The sequence below is a fragment of the Ornithorhynchus anatinus genome, chromosome 3 (genome assembly GCF_004115215.2).
Source record: "Ornithorhynchus anatinus isolate Pmale09 chromosome 3, mOrnAna1.pri.v4, whole genome shotgun sequence".
NCBI classification, from domain to species: domain Eukaryota; kingdom Metazoa; phylum Chordata; class Mammalia; order Monotremata; family Ornithorhynchidae; genus Ornithorhynchus; species Ornithorhynchus anatinus.
In genome coordinates this window covers 95,316,710-95,338,912 of record NC_041730.1, presented here as the reverse complement: position 1 = coordinate 95,338,912, position 22,203 = coordinate 95,316,710, and the positions used below count along the sequence as shown (strand labels likewise).

The 22,203-nt window shown below is 48.5% G+C and overlaps 1 protein-coding gene across 1 annotated transcript; it reads right to left on the bottom strand.

Moving 5' to 3' along the window:
* Positions 1-6,909: 6,909 nt before the first annotated feature.
* Positions 6,910-20,811, bottom strand: LRIT1 (leucine rich repeat, Ig-like and transmembrane domains 1). The gene is made up of 5 exons (XM_029059877.1): positions 20,687-20,811; positions 14,439-14,905; positions 9,563-9,868; positions 7,117-8,070; positions 6,910-7,086 (listed from the first exon to the last, which is right to left on the bottom strand). The coding sequence occupies exons 1-5, from the start codon at positions 20,809-20,811 to the stop codon at positions 6,968-6,970; spliced, it is 1,971 nt and encodes a 656-aa protein (XP_028915710.1). The 3' UTR covers positions 6,910-6,967.
* Between the last annotated feature and the right edge of the window lie 1,392 nt (positions 20,812-22,203).

Sequence of the window (22,203 nt, the reverse complement as noted above, 5' to 3'; positions counted from 1 at the left end):
GGCCTTAGGGCCCAGCAGAAGCAATAGGGGTCCTGGCGCTCTCAAGTGAAGCAGGGGGGTGAAGTGTCACTGGAGACGTCATATGTGGCGTCCAGCGGTGAGAAGGGCCCACGTGGCACTGATTTGGGCGTTTGGGGGCTTCAGGATGGAAACCAGGGGCCGAGAGCGTTTGCTCCGGGAAGAGAAACGAAGTTTGGTTGTAAACTACGGCCACTAGAGGGAGCAGCAGCGGACCAGATGCGGAAAAGTGGGCAGTACAGCTCGTGGAGGCGATATCACAAACGGCCACGGGAGGGCGGCAAAGCACACGATTTCTAAAACTGCCAAACCGCTGCTTCTGCTTTTGCTTTGTCCAATAAGAGTCGGTCAATCAAGTAATGGTCTTTACTGAGCGCTTACTATGTGCCAGGCACTGTAATAATCATAATAATAATGTTGCTATTTGTTAAGCGCTTACTATGTGCCGAGCACTGTTCTAAGCGCTGGGGGGGGGGGGGATTACAGGGTGATCAGGTTGTCCCACGTGGGGCTCACGGTCTTCATCCCCATTTTACAGATGAGGTAACTGAGACCCAGAGAAGTTAAGTGACTTGCCCAAAGTCACAAAGCTGACAAGCGGTGGAGCCGGGATTAGAACCCATGACCTCTGACTCCCAAGTCCCTGCTCTTTCCACTGAGCCACGCTGCTTCTCTAGCACTGGGGTAGAAACAAGATAATCAGGTTGGATACAGGCCATATCACATTAATAATAATAATGATGGTATTTGTTAAGCACTTACTATGTGCAAAGCACTGTTCTAAGCACTGGGGCGGGGGGGTTACAAAGTGATGAGGTTGTCCCAGTGGGGCTCTCACTCTTGGTCCCTATTTTACAGATGAGGTAACTGAGGCATAGAGAAGTAATGGGCCTTGTCCAAAGTCACAGAGCTGAAAAGTGGCAGAGCCGGGATTAGAACCCATGACCTCTGACTCCCAAGCCTGCGCTCTTTCAACTGAGTCAAGCTGCTTCTCTGGGCTCAAAGTCAGCAAAGTGTAGAGGATAGAGCATGGGGCTGGGAGTCAGAAGGTCATGGGTTCTAATTCTAACTTGCCACTTGTCTGTTGTGTGACCCTGGGCATATCATTTAACTTATCTGTGCCTCAGTTCCCTCATCTGTAAAATGGGGATTGAAACTGTGAGCCCCATGTGGGACAGGGACTGTGTCCAATCTGATTTCCTTGTATCCACCCCAATGCTTTAGTTCAGTGCTTGGCCATAGTAAAAGCTAAACAAATATCACAGTTATTATAGTCTTAATCCCCACTTTACAGATCAGGTAACTGAGGCACAGAGAAGTTAAGTCACTTACCCAAGGTTACACAGTGGTGGCACTGGGACTAGAACTCAAGTCCTCTGACTCCCAGGCCCATGCTCCTTCCACTAGACCAAGCAAAAGAATGTCCTTCTTAATTCTGTGCCTCAATTTTTTCACTTGCAGGAATGTTTGGTTTTTATCTTCCTTAAATATGTTGGTTTTTATCTTCCTTAATGAGGTATCAAATATATTGGAAGTTGGATTTCGGATTTGGAAAGGGAGAGATAAATGAGCCGTGATGACTGGCTCCCAGATTATTTAAGAAGCCCAGGGAGCCCTTCTCAACGTGACACAGAATGACCTAATTGATATTTGATTGAGTGGTACTTGATTGAGTCAAGGCTTCCGATTGAGAGGGAAGGTGATGACCAATGAAATTGGCTTCTCCTTCTGATGAAACCTCTGAGAGACAGGTTGCTACTTTAGAAGAAGCAACTGGGGGTGATGAGGGAAGCAAAATCCAGAAAGCACAGAGCGGTGCCCGATGCTAAATCTTAGAACTAGAGGAAACTGAGGCTGATCTCCTACAACAACCCAGCCGGCAGTTTGCTCCTCTAATGCCAACCTACTGTCTGTGCCTTGAGCTCATCTATCCTACCTCTGGTGCTATGCTCACATCCTTCCTCTGACTTGAAACTCCCTCCCCATTCATATATGACAGACCACCACTTTTCCCACCTTCAAAACCCTCCTAAAATCACATCTCCTCCAAGAGACCTTCCCTGACTAAACTCTCACTTCCCCCATCCACCTTCCCTTCACTATCAACCACGTCCTTGGCTGTGTATCTCTTAAGCACTCTGATACTCTTCCCAGTCCTACAGCACTTTTTGTACATAAACTTATGCTCTACTATTCCTCTGCCTGTAATTTATTTTAATGTCTGTCTCCTCTTGAAGACTATAAACTCTGTGTAGTCAGGGATCATGTCTACCAACTCTATTGTAGTTTCCAGCACTTAGTATAGTGCTCTGCGCGTAGTCAGCACTCAGTAAATTCCACTGAACGATCGACAGGGGAGGAGAGGGAGGAATGAATGTAGCCTGCAGTAGGTCAGTGTAGGTGAGAATGGCCTTGCTCGATTGAGATTTGATTCTTTTTAATCAAATTATATAAACCACTAATATTACCTTCAGTTTTTCTTTCAAAAAGAACATTCTAGGCTCTCTAACTTGCTTCAGGGATTCCATTTTCATATAGCCCTTGTAGTCTTTTCCCGATCTCTACCTGGAGTTTGTTTTAGGGTCAGTGGTGTTCAACAAATCTGCCAAGTTGTGCTACTTTTTTAAATTCAGCCATTTGACATTTAAATCCATTCCAATAGGAACAGTCAGTTGGTCATATTTATTGGGTGTGTACTGTGTGCAGAGCACTGTACTAAGCGCTTGGGAGAATACGATACAACAGTATACCCGATGTATTCTCTGCACACACTGAGCTTACAGTCCAGAGGGGCTGTGACTCAGCTACTTCAGCTGAACTTCCTCTAAGTTCAGCTCAAATCTGCTACCTGGTTTCTGAGGCAGAGTCTGAACCCCAAAGGCTCTCATCTTCCAGGGATGGTGGTTCTTTCTGGTCTGGTCTCTGCTCCTGAGTCAACCCTGCCCCAAGGGTTAGGCCCCTGCCCTAGTCCTAATAAGAGTCTTCTTTCCTAAAAAAGCAGAAGGACCCTAACCAGAGTTACACAGTGTTCTGTCCCTCTAGACTGTTAAGGTCATTGCAGAGGAGGAATGTTTTTGTTATATTGTTATAAACTGTTAATAAATATGATTGACTGACAGGACAGAAAACAGCCCTAAAAACCCATTGTTTCTGCTTCTCAGCCATGGAATGGCAGACAGGGGAGAAGTCATCAGAGAGGAGGTCTCCCCTGCAGTGTGTGCACAGTCTGGTCCTGGCTCGGTGCCCCCTGACTGGAGAGTTTGTTCTCTCTGTTAGCCTCCAGACTCCTGCTTAATAATAATAATAATAATGTTGGTATTTGTTAAGCGCTTACTATGTGCTGAGCACTGTTCTAAGCGCTGGGGTAGATACAGGGTAATCAGGTTGTCCCACATGAGGCTCACAGTCATAATCCCCGTGTTACAGATGAGGGAACTGAGGCACAGAAAAGTTAAGTGACTTGCCCACAGTCACACAACTGACAAGTGGCAGAGCCAGGATTCGAACCCATGACCTCTGACTCCCAAGCCCGGGCTCTTTCCACTGAGCCACGCTGTTTAGCCTCCCAGATGCATCTGGGAGTTGAGATGGGGTGAGTCGGGCTCAGAGAGCCCTCAGAGCTAAGCGATGTTGGGAGGGGAACAATAAGTGGAGAGCTTGGAAAGTTTTCTCTCTTTCCAGGGATGGAAATGGACAGAACTCAGGGGCTTTGGCAAAAGAAGACATGGTGATATCTGGAGTTCCTTCCCCAGGGGAACAGATGAGATGGGGGCTAACTGCATCAAGAACAGATATGCCAGGGTTATTTAATGGTTTATTTTTCCCCAAGTGCAAGAGAGATTGTTAGTGGGGGACAGTAATGAGGAGGCACACAGAGTTGGACCCTCAGCACTCCAAGAAAGCACCCAAACCCCATGGGCCACCCCCCATTAAAAGTTGATCCTGAAATTCCACAAAAACTGAAAGGGTTGATACATCAGTTATGGATCAAGAGCAAATGTGGAGGAGGTGGGGAGAGACCAAGGGGCGACTCTGTTTACAGCATTTCTCTAGAAAAATTCACATCGTCTCCCATGTGCCTGACACTGTGCTCTCTTGGGCTGCCCTGGGTCTTCAACGGAAGGTGGAAACAAACCCTTGTCTCCATCCTGATGAGGACAGTCAAAGGGAGAAAGGTCAAAAGGTGCAAAGATGCTCTGGTCCTCGTTGCTGGGTGGGGCAACTCTCGTTACTGAGAAAGGATCCCGACAAAAAGACCTGGCCTACTTCTCAGGAACCATTCCAGCTCTTCCCCATTCTGATATCACAAATGGTTTTTTTTTCCTTATATTCCATTATGTTAAATCCAAATTCCTGAAACTGTAATTCGAACCAATTCCATCTTGTCTTCACCTCTGAAGAAAATCAGTAGACACGCTCCATTGCTTGCCTACTTGACTTGGAATCCAGCTCCATTTAGTGTAATGCTCTGAACGCAGTAATTATTCAATAAAAACATTGACTGATTGCTCTCCCCCTCATTATCTCATCTACAGATAAAGTCACCTCCTTAATTCTGTTCCTTGAAGGCAGGGACTGTGGCTACTGCCTCTACTGTCTTCACCCATGTGCTCAATTCAGGGCTCCGCCCACAGCTGGGGCTCAACTTATACCACTGACTGATTAGTTTTAGCTTTCCACTAATGTTCTAACCTCTAGTTCTCGAGAAAAGATATTAGTCTGGCCAGCAAGTTTGGCAGATGAACTCAATGAACTCCAAGATATTTGTTTACACCAATTAAGAACCCAGGAACTCAATTCTGGTGAAGGACTGGGGTCTGCTGTTTGCCCCCTTTCCTCAGATTGCTCCCCTCCTCACCTTCCTCCCTTTTGGATGCCTTGCTGGAAACCAAGATCCCAGAATGAAATTAACCATCTGAGCCACTCAGGGAGGGAGGGGGATCCATTTTGCCCTAACAGTTAGAAGCCCCAGCTCCCTCCCTGACTCCAGATCAGCTGCTGAAGGGCCTGCAGAGAGTCCATGGGACTGTCCCCATGAACGTGCACGTGCGCGCACACACACACACACACACACACACACCCTACAACACAATGGAGCCTCCTTCCATCCAGCCAAACCAAGCACTGCTTCCAACATCACTTGTTCTGTGAGGGCACTGGAATGGGAAATCCTGTGCCCCCTGGCCCGACAGACTGGGGAGCCTCAGTCTTTTGTCAGAAGCCCTCCAAAAAACCCACAGGAAAATGCAGGGGCGTTCTCATTCCAGCCAAGAGACGTGGGGAAAACATGGAGAAGACAGGCTCTTCCCTACACTCCATCTTGACTAATCGTGTGCAGGTTTCTCTGGATCATAGATGGTGACTGGCTATTTCCAGGGCTAATTTCGGATGGACTGGGGGGCAGGACCACCTCAGTATCCCCATCTGCAGGTGACTTTAGCTCCTTAATTGTTGCCACATCCTTAAACCCTGGTTTCAGCCATTAATGTTCTACTTGCTTTGTGCTTTGGAACACCCTGGGCATTTCCCAGTCTAATCCAAAACAAAAATGTGTGTGTGTGTGTGTGTGTGTGTGTGTGTGTGTGTGTGTGTGTGTGAAAAAAAGAGTTCCAAAAGAAGTTAATCAAACTGTCACTTAGTTTTACATCCTGCCTCATCCCTTGATTATTTGATTCCCTGAAAGAATTCCACACCAATCCCTTCGACACCCACCCCACTACCCAGCAGCCGTTTGAATTTGCTTGTATCTACCCAGCACTTAGTACAGTGTCCGGCACATAGTAAGCGCTTAACATATACCATTATTATTATTATTATTATCCTCATTATTTAAGATGGTCCATGATGGATAATGTTCTCTCAGGCCCTGAACTGACGCCGCTTAGAACCACAAGCAGGCCCACTTTACAAGCAAGCCCCCAAATGGCTGACTCTCAACCTGTTCTCTGAGATCTAACCTCCCAAAGCCCAGCACAACTGTCGAAAACCACGATCAAGGTACGATTGGCCCCCCCACAGTCATGAAGTCATCTGGTCCAGCGGGTGATGGCCAGCCGGTGTCCAGAGCCCCAGATCTCAGAACGAGAGGAAACAGGTTGAAACTGTAGGCTGAGGCTTTTGGACAAGCTCTAAGGAAGAACCTCTGAGCAGTGCTATAGCCCTTATCAAACACTGGTATGGGCTACTGAGAAAGAGCCTTGGGATAAAGCTTCATCTGCCTGGGATAGATTAATGTGGTCCGGCCCAGAAGCCAGGGGAAGGTCTCAGTGACTTCTCCAAGCTTCTTCAGGTAAAACTTTGAGATGGCAGTGGGGGAGGTTTTTAAAATAGTTAAACACCTTGCTATGGTCAAGTCTCTGACAGGTTTTACAAAAAAAAAATAACCTCTGGGAATTCACGGGACTGGAAAGGCAATCCGAAGCTTAGCCAGAAAGTGGGAGGGTGAGGCCGAGTGGGAGGGTGATGGTGAGTGAAAAGAGGAGGAGGAAGGAGGGAGAGGGGGAGAAAGGAAACTGGAAGGAGGAGGGGAAGCAGGAAGAAAGAAAGAGAGAAAGAGGAGGTAAGGAGGAAAAAAGGAAGAGGACCAGGAGGAGAAGGAGGAGGAAGAAGGAGGAGAAAGGAGGGGAGAGAGAAAGAGTTTACTTGTTTTGGTTTGTTTTATTTTCTGTCTCCCCATTTCTGGACTATGAGCCCGTTGTTGGGTAGGGATTGTCTCTATTTGTTGCTGAATTGTACTTTCCAAGCACTTAGGACAGTGCTCTGCACACAGTAAGTGCTCAATAAATATGGATGGATGGATGAATGAATGAATGAATGACTGGAGGAGGAAGAGAAGGAGGGGAGAGAGGAGAGGAGGAGAAGCAAGGTGAGGGTTTGTGTTTGTGTGTGCACATGTGTCAGACGTGGGCAGAAAGGAGGACACAGAAGTGTGTAGGTAGTGGGGATAACATCAGCAGATGTGGCCATTGGGCGGTAAGGGCCCCACCCCCTTGAGTCCAGCCTGAGAGTCCACGCTGGTCCGGGCTGACAACAGTCTGTTGGCCTCGTCGGAGCTGCCTCCTCCTCTTCCTCCTTTTCCTCCTCCTCCTCCTCCTCCACTTCCTCCTCCTCCTTCCCTGTCTCCGTTGCCGAGCGCCCCAGGGGACAGGGTCTCAAAGGTCCCATAGGCATCCTGAGGGCCCTCGGGCTCCCGCGTGAAGCACTTTCTGCACCGGCGTCTCAGAGCCCCGCAGCAGACCATCAGGGTCAGGGGCACCGCGATGACACAGGCCACGCTGACCACCACCACGTTGATGAGTTTCTGCGTACCTCCGGCGCTGGCGGCCTCGTCCGTGGAAAAGATGACACACTGCTCCTTTCTGGGCACGTTCGCCCCCAGGCAGACACAGGCGATGTACTTGGTCTGAGGCGTCAGCCCATCGATGGTCACCCTGGTCTTACCCGGCCCCACGCTGATGCGGCGCATGTCCCTCTCACCGAAGACGGCATAGAGGACGTTGAAGGTGGCCGTGGGTCCGGCCCGTAGGGGCTTCCAAGCCAGAGACACACTGTGATGTGTGTCCCCGATGACCTTGACGGACCTCACCGTGCGCTCAAGTTCCGGCTGAGTGGCAGGTCGGCTCGGGGGCGGCACCCCGGTCACACCGGCCCGTTCATGGGGCGGTCCGGGGCCGGGGGCCCGTTGCGGAGCCTCAAGGTCTGGCGGACTGCTCCCATGGCTGGGCCGGGGCTCGGGGTCCCGTGCCGGGACTGGGAAGAGGGTCCGGAACACCGGCGTGGGCAGGCTGGGGGAGCCGAGGACATACCCGGCCACCAACTTGTCCTTGAAAGAAGCCGCTTTCAGTGCATTCGAGCCTCCGAGCCGCCCCTGCTGAGGGCTTCCACTCGGTCCCCAAGGGCTCTCCGCATCGATGATGATGAGAGAGATGAAGGCCTCCGCGACCCCCAGGGGGTTTTCAGCTTGGCAGACATATTCCCCGGAGTCACCATAGGACACTACTGGCAGGCCCAGAACAGACCAGCTCATGCCATCGCTGGAGATTTCCTGGTGCACTGGAAGAAAGAACAGACCCCAAAGGGGGATGGGGTGAGGAGGGGGATGGGTGGGGTGAGGCGGGGGGAGGGTGGGGTGAAGCTGGGGGCCGGGCTGACTGGACTCCATTCTCCACATCATATGAGGGATTGACCACAGCCTCTGGGCCAGAGAGGGATGGGCCCCGATCCGATCCCTTCCCCCTTGACCAGCAGAGGTGGTCTCAAGGGGTCTCAAGGTGGAACCCTCTAAATCCACATCCATCTCAGAGGCCGGAGGCAGGGAGGGGTGAAGGGCTGGTGGGGTTTCCTCTCTGACCCTGGGGATCAGGGGCAGCCATGTGAGAGCAAGGAAATGACACCGAGACTTGTTAACAAGTGTAACCCTCATCCCTCAACTCCCCTTCTGTGGGCAGTGTTTCTCTCAGCAGCTCCTTCCCACACACCTGTGGAACCAACTTTAACCCAACTCACATCAATCTCAAATAACTGAGGTTGGGCGGCCTCTTTGGGGGTCATCTGGGTCATTCCCCGCCTCCAGGTATGTCTGCACCTAAGATCTCCTGGATAAACAGGCCCTGGTGTTTTGTAGGACTCCCTGGGAGAGGGGTCCAACTTGTCTCCAGTGGGGGCAGAATGTAGTTCTCTTGGCCATCCAGAGCATTACTGAATTGAACCCCTCACCCTTTTTTTAAATGTTATTTATTAAACATTTACGTGCTAGGCGCCGTACTAAGTGCTGAGATAGATAAAAAATAATCAGATTGGACACAGTCCAGGTGCCACATGGAGCTCACAATCTTAATCCTCATTTTACAGATGTAGTAAATGAGGCACACTTGCTTTATCACCACAGGCAAGCCATTTAACCACTCTGTGCCTCAGTTTCCTCAACTGTAAAATATTGATTACAATAATTTAAGCCTGTTCCTCCTTCTACTTATAATGTGAGCTCCATTTGGGACAGGGACTGCATCTGACCTAATTAATTTGTAGCTACCCCAGTGCTTAAAACAGTGTTTGATACACAGTAAGCTCTTTACAAGTGCCATTAAAAAAAAAAAAAGTTAAATGACTTGCCCTAGGTCACATAGCAGACAAGTGATGGAGCCAGGATTAGAAACTAGGTCCTTGCTACTGCCACACCCATGTTCTATTCACTAGACCGCATGAGAAGCAGTATGGCATAGTAGAAAGAGCATGGGCCTGAGAGTCAGAAGATCACGGGTTCTAATTTTTGCTCTGCCACTTGTCTGTTGTGTGACCTTACCTCATCTGTAAAATGGGGAATGAGACTGTGAGCCTCATGTGGGACAGGGACTGTGTCTAACCTGATCTGCTTGTACCCACTCCAGCACTTAGTTCAGTGCCTGGTACGTAGTAAGCGCCTAATACCACAATCATAATTAGTATTATTCTTTAATTTCCATCTTTACTGGAAATGCCCCCTTGACTCTGGGCTCCCGGGAAACTCCTGCCCCACCCCACCCAGCCCTGGTATCATGTCCCTCACCTGTGCCACTCAGCTGGTGCCCGTCTACCCTCCTCCAGCTGAGCTCCGGCACGGGCACCCCCGACGTCCCGCAGCGCAACCACACGGGGCTCCCCAGGACCGTCTTCACTTTGGCCACAGACGTGTGGACCCGGGGACTTTGGCATTTCTTCAACTTCACCTGGCTGAAGGTGACGCCAGCCAGACTCCAGGGCGTGAAGCATTTCAGTCTGGACTCTATGAAGGCCAAGTGTGGAGGCTGGAAGTTGAGGAAGTGGACCATTTCATACAAGCTGCAGTCACACACCCAAGGGTTGTCCTGTAAACCTACAAAGAGAAGCAGGTCATTCTTTCATTCTGCAGTACTGATTGAGCACCTGCCGTGGGCAGAGACCAGTACTGGGCACTTGGGAGTGTGCGATAATACTATGGTTATCATTATTATTGCCACATTTATAGGCATTTAGTGTGCATCAAGCACTACACTAAGCACTGGGGTAGATTACAAGATAATCAGTTACCTCATCTATAAAATGGAGATTAAGACTGTGAAACCTCTACAGAAATGTTCGGGGCATATTACCTCGCTCCTCAAAAATCTCCAGTGGTTACCTAACCACCTCCATATCAAACAAAACACCTCACTACTGGCTTTAAAGCTTTTCATCACTTTGCCCCCTCCAACCTCTCCTCCCTTCTCTCCTTCTACATCCCAGCCCGCACACTCCGCTCCTCTGCTGCTAACCTTCTCACTGTGCCTCCATCTCGCCTGTCTCTCTATCGACTCCTGGCCCACATCCTACCTGTGGTCTGAAATGCCCTCGCTCATCAAATCTACCAGACAATCACTCTTCCCTGCTTCAAAGCCCTAATGAAGGTGCACCTCTTCCAAGAGGCCTTCCCAAACTAAGTCCCACTTTTCCTCATTTTACAGATGAGGAAACTGAGACACAGAAGTTAACTGACTTGCCCAAGGTTACACAGCCAGCAAATTCATTCATTCATTCATTCAATCGTATTTATTGAGTGCTTACTGTGTGCAGAGCACTGTACTAAATAATGATAATAATGTTGGTATTTGTTAAGCGCTTACTATGTGCAGAACTGTTCTAAGCGCTGAGGTAGATACAGGATAATCAGGTTGTCTCATGTGAGGCTCACAGTTAATCCCCATTTTACAGATGAGGTAACTGAGGCACAGATGTTAAGTGACTTGCCCTAGACATGCTGATTGCTCAGTATCTAACAATAATAATAATAATAATGATGATGGTATTTGTTAAGTGCTTACTATGTGCAGAGCACTATTCTAAGCGCTGGGGTAGACACAGGGGAATCAGGTTGTCCCACGTGGGGCTCACAGACTTCATCCCCACTTTACAGATGAGGTAACTGAGGCACAGAGAAGTGAAGCGACTTGCCCACAGTCACACAGCTGGCAAGTGGCAGTATCTGAGAGTATCTGCAATCATACTTTATTGTTCCAAGACAAAGAAGCCTTGACTTCCTTCCTAAGTGTGATGCTTCAGAATAGAAAGACAATCCATTTTTTTCCATTCATCTTTGTCTCCCTTGAGCTCTCCCAGTTTCCCAATAAGCCCCCCAATTAATTCCCAACACCCCGAGTTCTTCTAGCACTTTATCATTTATAAATATCTTCAACACTTCTGCATGTGTGGGTATTTATGCACATTACATATAGAAATAGATAGATATAAATATAATATAAAATGTGCTTATATTATATATATATGTATTAGGCTCTATTCCATCCTAATCTTCCTCAACTTCTCAGCTGCCTTCAACACTGTGGACCAATCCCTTTGCCTGGAAACATTATCTAACCTTGGTTTCACTGACACTGTCCTTTCCTGGTTCTCCTCCCATCTCTCTGGCCACTTTTTCACCGTCCCTTTCGTAGCTCCCCTTCTGCTTTCCACCCTCTAACTGTGGAAGTTCCTCTATGGTCATTTCTGGGACTCCATCTATTCTCCATCTACACCCACTCCCTTGGAGAACTCATTCACTCCCATGGCATCAACTACCATCTCTAAATCTATATCTCCAGCCCTGACTTCTCTTAATCTCTTAAATCTCGCATTTCCTCCTCCTTTCAGGACATCTCTACTTGGACAACTGGCCAATCTCTCAAACTTAAAATATCCAAAACATAACTCCTCATATTCCACCCAAACCCTCTCTCTTCCCCACACTTCCCATTTTCCATATCAGTGTAGATAGCACCACTCTCCTCCCTGTCTCACAAGCTGTAACCTTGACATCATCCTCAATTTATCTCTCTCATTCAACCCACATATTCAATCTGTCACCAAATCCTGTCAGTTTTACCTCTACAGCATCACTAAAATCCACCCTTTCCTCTCCATCAAATTGCTACTATGCTGATTCAAGCGCTTGGAGAAGTAGCATGGCCTAGTGGATAAAGCATGGGCCTGGAAGTCAGAAAGATGTGGGTTCTAATCCTGACTGTGCTACTTGTCTGCTGTGTGACCTTGGGCAAGTCACTTCACTTCCTCTGTGCTCACTTACCTCATCTGTCAAATGGGGACTAAGACTGTGAGCCCCATGTGGTACACAGACATTGTCCAACCCAATTTGCTTGTATTAATCCCAGTGCTTAATACACTGCTGGACACATATTTAACAAATACCACCATTATTATAATATCCCACCTTAACTACTGTATCAGCCTCTTTGCTAACCTCCCTACCTCCAGTCTCTCCCCAGTCCAGTCCATACTTCCACTCTGCTGCCCAGATAATTTTTCTACAAAACCATTTAGTCCATGTTTCCCCACTCCTCAAGAACCTCAATAGTTGCCCATCCACCTCCGCATCAACAGAAACTCCTTATCATTGGCTTTAAGGTACTCAAATGCTTTGCCCGCTCTTATCTTACCTCTTGATTTCCTACTATAATCCAGCCTTCTTACTTCATTCCTCTAAAACCACCTTACTTGTTGTACTTCGATCTCATCTATCTTGCCACCAACCCCTCACCCATGTCTTACCTCTGGCCTAGGAGTCCCTCCCCTATTATTATTATTATCATTATTATAATCATCATCATCATCACATGTGTTGGGCACTTACTTTGTGCCAAGCACTCTTCCAAGTGCCAGGGCAGATACAAGTTAATCAGGTCGGACACAGTCCCTGTCATTCATGGGGCTCAGTCTAAGAAGGAGAGAAGAGGATTTAATCCCCATTTTACAGATGAGGAAACTCTCGCAAAAAGGGGCATGGGGCACTAGGTAAACTCTAGCTCACTGTTAATGCAGCATTTTCTAGGAGAATATGAGAGCGCTTTCATGTGGCAGAAAAAAAGCTTTGGATACAGCTGTTAAAGTTTCCGAGAAATCAACATATCTCCACCCTGAAATTTGACTCTAAGCATTAATCAATTTTTAGACTACAAGAAATATTAGAAGCCTACTGATGGCAGTCCAGCCTGGTGAAAAGAGGACTGAACTGGGGGGCCAAAAGGCCTGAATTCTACTCCTGACTCTGTCATTTGCTTGAACTGTGACCTTGGGCCAGTCATTTAGCTTCTCCATGTCTTGGTTTCCTCATCTCTAAAATGGGGATAGGATACTTGTTCTCCATCCTGCTTAGATTTTGAGTCTCCAGTGGGACAGAGACTGTGTTCAATCTTGTACTCACCCCAACTCTTGGACAGAGTAAATGCTTAATAAATACCATCAAGTCATTTTATATATGCTGTGATTTTGAATGTGCAGTAGTATTACTGACATTATTCCCAGGGACAAGAATACTGCTGCAAATTCAGTCATAATAAGTGTGTCTGAAAGAGCGATTCCTTCACACAAGTTCTTGGTTCTGATGTCCCAGGACCAAAATTTATCTGTTGTTCTTGACATGGGACTCCACCCATCCATTGGAAACAGTGGCCTGCTGGTACAGTATTGTGCAGGTGTTAGAACTTGAGAATCTCAGATGTCCACAAACCTATAATACAAATTTTATGTCATAATTGAAAAGGCAAGCCCAGAGATATCAGAGATATAAACTGCCCAACTTGGAGAAACCAGGGCTATTCCAGAACAATAATAATAATAATGGTATTTGTTAAGTGCTTACTATGTGCAGAGCACTGTTCTAAGCACTGGAATAGATACAGGGTAATTAGGTTGTTCCATGTGAGGCTCATCGTTAATCCCCATTTTACAGATGAGGTAACTGAGGCACAGAGAAGTGAAGTGACTTGCCCACAGTCACACAGCTGACAAGTGGCAGAGCCAGGATTAGAACCCATGACCTCTGACTCCCCAGCCCATGATCTTTCCACTAAGCCATGCTGCTACTCTAAGTGACAGGGCAACAAACAGCCCAGTTCAGAGATGCCAAAGATGTGACCTGTCTTGTTCAAAGATTCTAGGACTGTAAACTGCCTGCTAAGGATATAAACTTTCCAGTTTAGAAGTGTCGGTGCTATCAACTGTCCAACTGAGAAAGTACAGGGTTACAAACTACCCAGTCCAGAGGTGCCAGGGTTATGTTCCACCCAGTCCGGAGATCCCAGGACTATTCATTCATTCATTCATTCATTCAATCATATTTACTGAGTACTTACTATGTGCAGAGAACTGCACTAAGCACTTGGGAAAGTACAATACAAGAGTAAACAGTGACATTCCCCACCCACAACAAGCCATGTTCTGCCCAGTTGAGAGGTGCCAGGGCTCTGGTCTGCCCAGTCCAGAAGTGCCAGGGCTATGAACCGCCCAGTCCAGAGGTTCCGGGCCGAATCTGGACAAACCCTGGCACAAATGAAGCCCTGTCTCTCAGGAGAGAGCTGAACGTCCATCTCCCACTTCCCCAAGCTCCACCTGCTTTGTGGACTGAATTCTCTTACCTAAAATCACCTTGGAGTTGTCGCTGGGGAAGTGTGGAGCAGCCTGGAGGTTGGACCAGGTGGCAATGAGTTCCTGGGGAAGGTTCTTCAGTCTGTTACTAGAGAGGTCCAGGTAAGTGAGATTCCCGATGAAGCGGGCAGCTTCTCCAGGCACGGAGGGGAGGAGGTTGCCACGCAGGTCCAGCAGGCTGAGCTGGGGCGTGCTGCCCAGCGCTTCCCAGGGAAATGAGACCAGGTGGTTCCCGCCCAGCCGCAGCTCCCGCAACTGCCGCAACCCCCGCAGCAGCCCCGGGCTGAAGCTGGCCAGGGAGTTGTAGGGCAGCCACAGGTATTCCAGGTGCGAGAGCCCATTGAAGACCTCTTCGGGGACCCACCGGATGGATGTCTTCTCTATGCGGAGCTTCTGGGTGTCAGATGGAATGGCTACAGGCATCAGGGTCAACTCGGGGTCGTTGCACAACACCGTCCTGGTTGGGGGTAGCAGCGGTTTAGAGCGGGTGACAAAGAGCATCCCTCTCGCCCCTACCCATCTTTCTCTCCGTGCCTAAAAAAGGGAAGTTCTTTTTCGTGCCACAATCAATCTGTTTCAAATAACATTACTTGAGCTACTCCAGCATACCAGTGCCTAGTAGAATAATGCTTCCTGTTCACAAGGTGCTTACAGTCTGGCAGGAAGCCAGGGAGACATAAATTGTTTACAGCTAGTGTCTGCTGGGTGTCTTGGGCAAGTCGCTTCACTTCTCTGTGTCTCAATTACCTCATCTATAAAATGAGGATTAAGATCGTGAGCCCCATGAGGGATAGGGACTGTGTCCAACCTGATTTGCTTGTATCCATCCCAGTGCTTAGAATAGTGCCTGGCATATGATAAACACTTAACAAGTACCACAATTATTATTATCATTATTATTATTAATGTGGTTATTATTATTATGATTAAGAGAAAGCAGGATCAAGGTTCACCCAGCCTAGGAAGAGCAGAGAAATAAGGATAAAGGATAAAAGTGAATGAATAGGGAGAGTTCATTCATTCAATCATATTTATTGAGTGCTTACTGCATGCAGAGCACTGTATTAAGCACTTGGGAGAGTATAATATAACAATAAACAAACACATTTGCTGCCTACCACGAACTTACAGTCTAGAATCCATGGATGAATGCATACACATGAGCCAAGGACATCTATGTGCACACAAGTGCTGAGAGCCTCTGAAGAGATGACCAGACCCAGAGTGATGATGCTCAATTGAAGAAGGCTTCCTGGAGTAAGAAGGGCTTCAGGAGGGCTTCAAAACTGGAGAGAATTTGGCTGGAATAAGCATCAGTGTTCTCTGCCTTTTCTCTTTTGTCACTTTCCTTTGCCCTTCACAGGCCCCATTGGACCCCGAGGTAGGAAGTCCTCTTACCACCTAAAACTCAACGTGTCCAAGACTGAGCTCCCTCTCCTCTCCCTGACTTTCCCGTCACTGTGGACGACACTACCATCCTTCCCTTCTCACAAGCCTGCAACCTTAGTGTCATCCTTGACACTACTCTCTCATTCATCTCACATATCCAATCTGTCACTAAAACCTGCCCATCTCACCTTCCCAGCATTGCCAAGATCCGCCCTTTCCTCTCCACCCAAATAGCTACCTTGTTAGTACAGTCATTCATCATATCCCTACTGGAATACTGTATCAGCATCCTTTCTGATCTCCCAACCTCCTGTCTCTCCCCACTTCAGTCTATACTTCACTCTGCTGCCCAGATTATCTTTCTACAGAAACACTGTGGGCATGTCACCCCCCCACCTCAAAAATCTCCAGTGGTTGCCTACCAACCTTTGCATCAAGCAAAAACTCCTCACTATTGGCTTCAAAGTTCTCCATCACCTTGTCCCCTCCTACCTCACCTCCCTTCTCTCCTTCTACATCCCAGCCCACACACTCCACTCCTCTGGTGCTAACCTTCTCACTGTGCCTCATTCTCAACTGTCCCCCCCCCATCGACCTCTGGCCTGGAATGCCTTCCCTCCTCACATCCGCCAAACTAGCACATACCCCCCTCCTTTCAAAGCCCTACTGAAAGCTCATCTCCTCCAGGAGCCCTTCCCAAACTAAGCCCCCCTTTTCCTCTGCTCCTCCTCCCCTCCCCATCTCCCTGACTCCCTCCCTCTGCTCTACCCCCCTCCCTGCCTCACAGCACTTGTGCGTATTTTTACATATTTATTATTCCATTTATTTTATTAATGAAGTGTATATATCTATAATTCTATTGAATTATTTACAGACATCAAAACAAGTAAACAGGCATCAGTAGCATCAATATAAATCAATAGAATTATAGATATATACTGATGCTACTGATGCCTGTTTACTTGTTTTGATGTCTGTCTCCCCGCTTCTAGACTGTGAGCCCATGGTTGGGTAGGGATTGTTTCTATTTGTTGCTGAATTGTACTTTCCAAGTGCTTAGTACAATGTTCTGCACACAGTAAGTGCTCAATAAATACAATTGAATGAATGAATGAAGAGCTGTGGTTTCTCCTCGAATAATAACAAGAGGCTCATTTGTTAAGTGCTTATTATGTGAATTGTTTATAATAATGATAATGATGGTATTTATAATTGTAATATTTGTTAAGCACTCACTATGTGCCAGGCACTATACTTTGCTCTGGGGTGGATACAAGCAAATCAGGTTGGACACAGTCCCAGTCCCATGTGGGACTCACAGGCTCAATCCCCATTTTACAGATGAGGGAACTGAGGACCAGAGAAGTGAAGTGACTTTCCCAAGGTCACTTGCCCACCAACACTTCAAATTGAACATATCCAGAACTCCTCATCTTCCCACCCAAACCATGTCTTCTTCTGGATTTTCCCATCACTATAGATGATACCACTATCTTTCTTGTCTTACAAGCCCCTGTCGTTAGCTTTATCCTCAATTCATCTCTCTCATCCAACCCACATATTAATTCTATCATTAAATCCTGTCAGTTCTACCTTCACATCATTGCTAAAACCTACTCTTTCCTCTCCATCCAAACTGCTACTAAGCTGATCCAAACACTGATGACTATGGCATCAGTCTTCTCGCTGACCACCCTGCATCCTGTTTCTCCCCACTCCAGTTCATACTTCACTCCACTGACCAGATTATTTTTCTTAGAAAACATTCAAATATTCGATCCACATCTCCCCACTCGTCAAGAACTTCCAGTGGCAGACCATCCACCAAAGCATCAAACAGAAACTCCTTGTCAATGGCTTTAAACCACTCAGTCAGGTCTCCCCTTCCTACTTAACCTCACGCACTCACTCTCTCTGCCCCGATCTTGTCTATATCTCTGCCAAACCCTTTCTCAAGTCCTCCCTCTGGTCTGGGACTCTCTGCCCCTATGTATACTCCCTCTCCCTTTTGCATCTCCTATACATTTGGTTCAGTACCCTTTAGGCACTTGATATTCACCCCACCCCCAGCCCCTCAGCACTTATGTACATATCCATAATTTGTTTATTTATATTACCGTCTCCCCTTTTATGCTGTAAGCTCCTTGTGGGCAGGGAACGTGTCTATCAACTCTAGAAGCAGTATGGCATAGTGGATAGAGCACGGGCCTTAGAGTCGGATGGTCATGGGCTCTAATCCCTGCCCCGCCACTTGTCTGCTGTTTGACCTTGGGCCACTTCACTTCTCAGTTACCTCATCTGTAAAACAGGGATCAAGACTAGGAGTCCCACATGGGACAAGGACTGTGTCCAACCCCATTTGCTTTTATTTACCCCAGCATTTACTCTATTGCCTGGCATATAGTAAGCACTTAATTAACTCTATTGTACTCTTTCAAGCATTTAGTGCAACGCTTTGCACACAGTAAACACTCAATAAATAACACTGATTGAGTGAATGGCAAGCCTTGTACTGAACACTAGGGTAGATGCTAGAGAATCAGATCAGATACAGTCCCTGTCCCACATAGTCTAACGGGGAGGTGGAACAGGTGTTGGATCCTCATTTTGCAGATGACTGAGACACATGGAAGTGAAATGACTTGCCCAAGATCACACAGGAGTCAAGTGGTGGAGCGGGATTAGAATCTCTGACTCCCCGACCTGTAATCTTTCCACCAGGCCACACTGTGCCCTGCGCTGCTGGAAGCCTTTCAACCGCTTGTCTGGTGGTGATGCGACTAGAAGAGACTTTGCTGTATTCCAAACAAGAGTCTGTGGAAGGGTCATGGGTTCGAGCCACAGTGGTCTTCCTAATGGACTGAGGGGTGTGGTGTGGCCAGAGATCCAGGTTGGGGGTGCTGCTTCCCAGCCTATGCTCCCTGCAGGCCTCTCCACCCCCAGAGCCCTGAGTAATCCTGTCTCTCTGGGCCCTCGGGGAGCCCACCCACCCGGGAGCCCACCCACCCCCACATACACACACACACACTTCTGTGTGGGCTCTGACTCCGGGTCTGTGGCTGGGACAGAGCAAGCCTGGCTTTGCCTCTCGCTCCTCCGAGACCTGGAACCCGCCTCTAGCACTGGGGACCCCAGGACGGAGGGAATGGGGAGAGGACCCTCCCAAAGCTGGTCCCCTCCAGAGGCTCCTGCTGCTCCTCCAGCTGCCTCAGGACACCTACCAGCAGGTTATTGTCCAGTTCCTCACCTGTGCCTCCCAAGCCCCAGCTGTGACTCCTGTCTCTCTCTTCACCAGGACGCGGAGGCTAGGGGGAAGGAGGGGAACAAGCCAGGCTGATGGGGGACTGTGCGAGCCACTGGATCAGGGACCCACCACTTGCTGGCTTGCTGGAATAAGGAGCAGGGTCTCTCCTGCTGGATGTGAGGAAAAGACCCCGTATGCAGTCAGAGGGCCGGCCCCCTACTACCCAGATGGGGCAGAGAGAAGAGGCTTATCATGATAACGATTCAATTCAATTCATTCACTCAATTGTATTTATTGAGCTCTTACTGTGTGCAGAGCACCGTACTAAGTGCTTAGAAAAGTACAATACAACAATAAACAGACACATTTCCTGCCCACAATGAGTTTACAGTCTATAAGGGTGGAGATAGATATTGATATAAATGAATTACAGATATATACATAAGTGCTGAGGGACTGGGAAGGGGGAAGAACAAAGGGATCAGGTCACAATGATGCAGAAGGGAGTGGAAGAAGAGGAAAGGAGGGGCTTAGACAGGGAAGGCCTCCTGGAGGAGATGGGTTTCAATAAGACCTTGAATGGGGGGAGAGTAATTGGCGGTTTTGAGAAGGGAGGGTGTTAAAGGTCAGAGGCAGGTCATGGGTGAGGGGTCAGTGGGCCACGTAGCACCTCCTCACCTATGCCCTCCAACTACAAACAGCAGCTTAGCCTACAGGAAAGAGTGTAGGCCTGGCAGTCAGAGGACCTGGGTTCGAATCCCAGCTCCCCCATTTGCCAGCTCTCTGAGCTACAGTTCTCTCATCTGCAAAATGGGGATTCAAAACCTCTTCTCCCTCTTACTTAGACTGTGCATCTCATGTGGGATCTGATTATCTTGTATTTCCCCAGCACTTAGTTTAGTGCTTGGCATATAGTAAGTACTTAACAATTACTACTACTCCTATTATTATTATATGATTTTTATATTATATATTATAATAATAATTAATCAGAAAGTTCCCAGTATCGGTTGTAAGCAACCTGTGGCCAGCACCTTCTGGCCTCCTTTTGTCAGAGATGTTGTTGGAGATTCTCTTCCTGCTGTTTGGGACTCCTTTCTCTGGAACCTAGAATCTGGGGTCCCAGGCTTTTTAAAGCAGGGACACAGAGAAGGCACCCTTATAGGTCCTGCAAGGAGCTTTCACTTTCTTGAGGCTAAAGCCAAGGGCCAGGGTTGCTCTAACCTCTGCCCTCCCCACGATGGGAGGGACTCTCTGCCCGGGGACTTGCTCGGCAGAGACCCCATCCCGAGAATCCCTCTCCTCTCCATTTTGTTGCATCTTTTCAGCACAGAAGATCACCACATGCTTCCTCTCAAAATCAGATTACAGGGGGTTCGGATGCTAATCCACAGGACGCCAAGCTGCCAGTCCCAGTGAAACAGGGGGAAAGACGCAGCCGCTTCCATCTCCCCGGCTCTGCCCTTCCACCCAGCTCGCCAAGATGGGCTCCCTCTCCCCGAGTGGAGCAGGCCGAACAAGACAAGCCAGCACTTCTCTCTGCCTCCCTTCCCTGGGCCAGAGGTGATGGGAAGGTGAGGGGTGAGGAGGGGTGGGGATTCCTACCTGGCTTTGGTCCCATCGCTGAGGCTGTGGAAGATGCAGCTGCACTGCAGCGGACACGAGCAGTGGACCTTGGGCAGCCCCCCGAGAGCCAGGCAGCAGAAAAATAGACTTCCGGTAAGCCACATGGCTACCTGAACATGGGGGCCAGACCCTGGCCGGAGAAGCAGCTGCCTTTTCCCCTATCGCCTCAGCCTCCGGGCTGACCACATCCCGTTGACTCTCTTTCTCCTTCAGCCATCGTGCCCCCTCCGCCTCCCCCGTCCATCCCCCTCCCCGCTCGGCTGAAGCCTCCGGATAAACGGATAGGCTGGGATTAGGGAGGGAACCTCAGGGCTATTTTCATGGTGGCGCTTACTGCATCCTGCCATCCATCACCCAAAGAAGGGGGTCAATCCCCAGGAGCGGCAGCATCAGCGTCCCACCCAGGGTCCTGGGGAAACTTAGCCCGGCAGTGGGATACCAGGGCAACCTGGAGCTGACCAGCCCCCTGGGATCAGCGGGACCAACGTTGTCCTTCGATGAGGGAGGGCTTCCTCAGCTTCCGGCAAGCAACTGATTCATCTGATCCCTGCTGCTGCTGCTCATCCTATGAGAGTTTAAGCCTAAGCAGGAAGGCCATCTGCCTGGTACCCACCACCATGACTCACCGGGCACCCTGGGGGAGGGGATGTGGAAGTCAACATTTAGAGACACTCCTTCACCTAGGGCTGGGCTAAAAACATGGCTAAGAACAGGGACTGCTAATCCACCGTGCTTCACCCGCGTGGATTCGTATCCCATCCTCGTCACGGTTTTACCCTCTAGACTGTGAGGTCGTTGAGGACAGGGAATGTGTGTGTTTAGGTTATATCGTACTCTCCCAAGTGCTTAGAACAGTGCTCTACACAAAGTAAATGCTCAATAAATACCGTCGAACGATGGAGAGCAATCTCTGCCTAGAAGCGGCAGCTCAGCTCTCTCCGCAGAGGAGGGTTCATTCATACAGGTCTCCATTGAAAATGATTTTCCTTTACTCCCACGGTTTCCTTTGAATCTGGACCCTCTAATCAATTAATCAGTCAATCAGTGGTATTTATTGAGCACCTATTATGTTCACAGCACTGAACCAAACACATTGGAGAGTACAATAAAATAGAGCTGGAAGACAAGCAGAGTTGGCAACCAAAGGACAAAGCTGAGGAACAGAGAAAGGTGCAGCTTGACATTTGAGAAAAATGATCTGGGTCCCAGAGCAACTCTGTTGTATTGTAGTTTCCCAAGAGTTTACTACAGTGTTCTGTATTCATTCAGTCATTCATTCATTCATATTTATTGAGCACTTACTGTGTGCAGAGCACTGTACTAAGTGCTTAGAAAGTACGATTCAGCAATACAGGCAATCCCTGTCCATACTGGGCTTAAAGACTAGAAGGGGAGAGACATACCCGTGGCTCAGTGGAAAGAGCACGGGCTTTGGAGTCAGGGCTCATGAGTTCGAATCCCAGCTCTGCCACTTGTCGGCTGTGTGACTGTGGGCA